Here is a 4,878-nt window from a genome sequence, read left to right on the forward strand (position 1 = left end):
TGGTCAGTCTTGGATAACTGTTTATAGGTGAGCCCATCTATAAACCCATTGGTCTTCCAACGTTTGAAAAGATCTTTTAAATCGCTAGAAATCTTCTTAATCGGATTTTTTTGAATGACAATATAAGTGTTCGTGTCTAGTAATTGTTCTTCCATTTTTTTAATGTATTCTAATCTGTCCAAAAGAACCGTGACATTACCTTTGTCCGCATTCGTAATGAACAATTCTGGATGTTGGTGGACAAATCTTTTGGTCAATTTGAGGTATTTGAGAATATTTTTATCATAGCTATTCAAAGGTAGATTGTTTTGACCGAGTTTACTGACAGCGCTTACTGCTTTATTTCTAATATTGTTCGCTATGGCCACACTATAACCCGTGATATTTTTTTCAATATGTTTGACAAACTCTATTATGGTTTTTTCTTTATTGTTTTCAGTAACAGGAAGTTCGAATCTATCGCCCAACTGTAACAACACTTTAACCTCGTTTGAAATAGTTACATCCGACAAGTTAATGAGCCATTGTTCATGAATTCTATCAAAAGAAAATTCAGTGTTAAAGTTGTTCGGTGACACCTATATGTTAATCCCTAAATGATCCTGATCGCGTGCAAACGAATGTTTGTTGTCCGAGATCGTGCAATTATACTGAATTGGTTGAATGTTCTTTATGATGTTTCTATTATGTTTGTTCTGTAGCCATCTAATTTTTTTATTGATACGTTTTGAGTCCGAGTTCCATTTGTGGTGTTTAAATTTATCTTGATGATAGAAAAAGGAAGAGTGGATGGGGAAAGGCAGTCTGCACGTTATCATCTTATGTGTTTCGAACATTTTTGTTCTGATGTGATCTAGTTCATTATAAGAATCCTTAATCTCTATACGTATAACAGCTCTAACATGTTTAATATTACAATTGTTTAAACGCTTGCTGGAGTTGTAATTATGTAAAACAATACGATTATAATTATTAGTAAAATTGAGATGTGAAGGTATCAGATCGGAATTAAGGCATGCTTTTAAAAAAATAATTCTGATTCTCAAAGAAATTTCAATTTTGATTAACTTGATGAAGAACTTAAGTAATGCGCATCAAAACGTATCAATAAAAAAATTAGATGGCTACAGAACAAACATAATAGAAACATCATAAAGAACATTCAACCAATTCAGTATAATTGCACGATCTCGGACAACAAACATTCGTTTGCACGCGATCTGGATCATTTAGGGATTAACATACAGGTGTCACCGAACAACTTTAACACTGAATTTTCTTTTGGTAGAATTCATGAACAATGGCTCATTAACTTGTCGGATGTAACTATTCCAAACGACGTTAAAGTGTTGTTACAGTTGGATGATAGATTCGGACTTCCTGTTACTGAAAACAATAAAGAAAAAACCATAATAGAGTTTGTCAAACATATTGAAAAAAATATCACGGGTTTTAGTGTAGCCATAGCGAACAATATTAGAAAGCAGTAAGCGCTGTCAGTAAACTCGGTCAAAACAATCTACCTCTGAATAGCTATGATAAAAATATTCTCAAGTACCTCAAATTGACCAAAAGGTTTGTCCACCAACATCCAGAATTGCTCATTACGAATGCGGACAAAGGTAATGTCACGGTTCTTTTGAACAGATTAGAATACATTAATAAAATGGAAGAACAATTACTAGACACGAACACTTATATTGTCATTCAAAAAAATCCGATTAAGAAGATTTCTAGCGATTTAAAAGATCTGTTAAAACGTTGGAAGACCAATGGGTTTATAGATGGGCTCACCTATAAACAGTTATCCAAGACTGACCCGAATGCACCAAGAGCTTATGGTGCACCAAAAATACACAAACCTGGTGCACCTGTACGCATTATTGTTTCCACAATTGGTAGCCCATTATATAGTCTAGCACTTTATTTGCACAATATAATTAAGAACGGCATTCCTGAGGCTAGCAGCTTTGTAAAAAATAGCTACCATCTTGTTAAGCAACTGGAGGGTTTGATGATTTTGATCAGAGTTTGCAATTAATGTCTCTCGATGTCGTCTCACTTTATACTAACGTACCGATCGATAATGCTATAGAGAGTATTAGATTGAGATGGCCTTACATATCGAAGTACACAAAAATCACAGAAGAAGAGTTTATCATTGCGATTAGATTTGTACTGGATTCCACCTTTTTTGCATTTAACGGGGTCACTTATAAACAAGTATTTGGTACTCCCATGGGATCCCCTTTGTCACCAATAATAGCTAATATTGTCATGGAGGATCTAGAAAAATTGGCGTTGGAGAAACTCTCTTTTAACATTCCAATTTACATAAGATACGTGGATGATATCTTGCTGGCCACTAAACCGGAACATATTGACACCATAGTTGAATGTTTCAATTCCTTACACCACAGGTTGAAATTCACTAAAGAAATGAGTACAGATAACTCCATTAACTTTTTGGATGTGAGAATAATAGTGGAGAATAACAAAATAATATTCGATAACTACTGTAAACCTACGTGCTCTGGCAGATTTCTCAATTATTATTCACAACATCCACATTGTCATAAAAATGGTGTTATTATTGGTTTGGTTGACAGAGTGTTCTTGTTGTCTCATCCGCAATTTCATGAAAAGAATCTCACGAAAGTGATTAACAGCTTGCTCGACAATGGTTATCCACTAACACTTATTTTCAACACTATCAACAAAAGAATTAAATATCATTCTTTAAACATTAACAAAAAATCATCGCGCGTCACATCCGACAAATTTTTCACAATTCCATACGTTAGATCTATATCGGAATCATTTATGCCCTTAGCGTCAGGAGTATATAAAAAAATCGCCTATACCATTCCTAACACTCTGAGCAGATTCATCGGCAAGGGTAAGGATAAATTGGATCACATGTCACAACAGGAGGTGGTTTATAAGATAACTTGCCACGATTGTGATGCAAGCTGCGTAGGCCAAACTAAAAGAAAATTGGAAACCAGAGTGCGAGAACATCGTTCTGATATCAACAAAAAATCTGGTTCTCCTTCAGTTATTTCGGATCACCGTATTTCTCTCGGTCATGATTTTGACTGGAATAAGACGAAAATCTTGGATGTGGAACCCTCGTATTATAAGAGAATTACATCGGAAATGTTGCATATAAAACGTCAGAATAATGGATTAAACTTACAAAAAGATACTCAGTCGTTTCCTGAATCATACCTGCCTCTATTGGATCTCTTGCCTACCCCTTAACTTCTTTACTCCTTCTCTGTGCATACGTCACATCCCCTCCTGCTCAGCTCAGTTCTCATTGCGATCGTGATCGGTCTCACTTATCACCTCTTCACTTTTAAGATAACAGTCATACGTACAACAGCTATACGATTACGCTCTAATGGAATTCGCTCTGATTAGGTGATTAATAATTTTTCTTGTTTTTATTTGTGAAAAGTGTTTGAATTTGTGAATTTTGTATTTCAATTCGTAAGATTTGCGCTCTAGCCGATGGACCATGTAAATTTCAAAGGGTAACATAGAACATGACTTATTGTAACACGACATAATGAGAGAAACTAAGAAGTTACCCGTTTATCTGATTGCGCAACACAAGGCACTACACACGCTACACCTCCAAGTTATTGGTCACCATCACAACGTATGATTTGAAGATCATCTAAATTTAATATATATATTGGTATGTTTGTAATAATACTTAAAGGAAATTTTTTATATCATAACGATCTATTGAGAAAAACCTCGTGATAGGTTGAAACGTCTAGACTTTAATTTTTAATGATTCGAAATACACAAGTGAAGTTGGTAGCAATTTTTGGACCTAATAATTGGCATATGTTGATGGTATCAATTTTTTGTCCGTTTAATATCTTTAGTACTATTAGTGTAACACTCCGCTAAAGTTTTTTTATATATAGAATCTGTCTATCAGAACGAATAGAACCGAGATAACAACGATGAAATTTGAAACTTGTGTGCGTACTTATCACCTTGTCGTTGAGATGTAATAGCACTTGCAAGATCAAAGCTAATGTATATATCCGTCGATAACGAAAGCGTTTACATAACAATGTCTCGACACAATTGTACCCCACACATATTCATGGATATTTCCATTGTTATCAAATATAGTTATTGTTTCTTCATATATATTTATCCTTGGTCTGTATAATTTTTATTGGCTCATTGCTCCTTAACTAATTACATTTATATTTTATTATATGAGCTGCTAATAATATTTTTATTTTTAAATACGATTTGTTTAGAAAACTTATATTGGTACTACTTTCTGAGCATTACATATTGCATAATTACTATAATTGAACATGTCCATGAGTGTAAAAAATGATTTTACCTGCTACAGTAGAACAAAACTGCTAAAATGTGTTTACATGCATTCCCTAAGCCAGCTTTACAAGAACATTCCATTGAAATACAATAATTTTTCCTTCTTTGTTTATTTTTCCTTTTATTTCATATGGAGAGCACCTTTTAAATCCGAAGTTTGGAGACAAAACGCAGTAATCCAAAAACGTCACTATTGTCATCTGGCATTTTTCCACAAAAAACAACGTGCATTTATTAATTTTTCACCACCAATAAAATTTTTACTAGTAGGTGTCGAACGAACTAGTAAAACACAAATTTCTCCTATAGATATTTTCATTTTTATTTATTTACTATAGCTTGTATTTACGTGTAATAACCGTATAGTATAAGAACCTGTTGGTTAGGTTACCTACTCGCAGTAGTTTCGACTGTTGGCGCTAGGTGACGGGATGTGAAAGCTCCGCCCCCATCGAATTTCCCAATATGAAACTTTCAGTTCCTCGTTCTTTCTTTCGATCCCCT

The 4,878-nt window shown here is 34.1% G+C and overlaps 1 protein-coding gene across 1 annotated transcript; it reads left to right on the forward strand.

The window, feature by feature from the left end:
- Positions 1-230: 230 nt before the first annotated feature.
- Positions 231-3,264, forward strand: LOC108759504 (uncharacterized). The gene is made up of 4 exons (XM_018504979.1): positions 231-298; positions 1,289-1,486; positions 1,534-2,009; positions 2,096-3,264. The coding sequence occupies exons 1-4, from the start codon at positions 231-233 to the stop codon at positions 3,262-3,264; spliced, it is 1,911 nt and encodes a 636-aa protein (XP_018360481.1).
- The last annotated feature ends 1,614 nt before the right edge of the window (positions 3,265-4,878 follow it).

This window comes from Trachymyrmex cornetzi, unplaced genomic scaffold (genome assembly GCF_001594075.2).
Source record: "Trachymyrmex cornetzi isolate Tcor2-1 unplaced genomic scaffold, Tcor1.1 scaffold190, whole genome shotgun sequence".
Taxonomy (NCBI): Eukaryota; Metazoa; Arthropoda; class Insecta; order Hymenoptera; family Formicidae; genus Trachymyrmex; species Trachymyrmex cornetzi.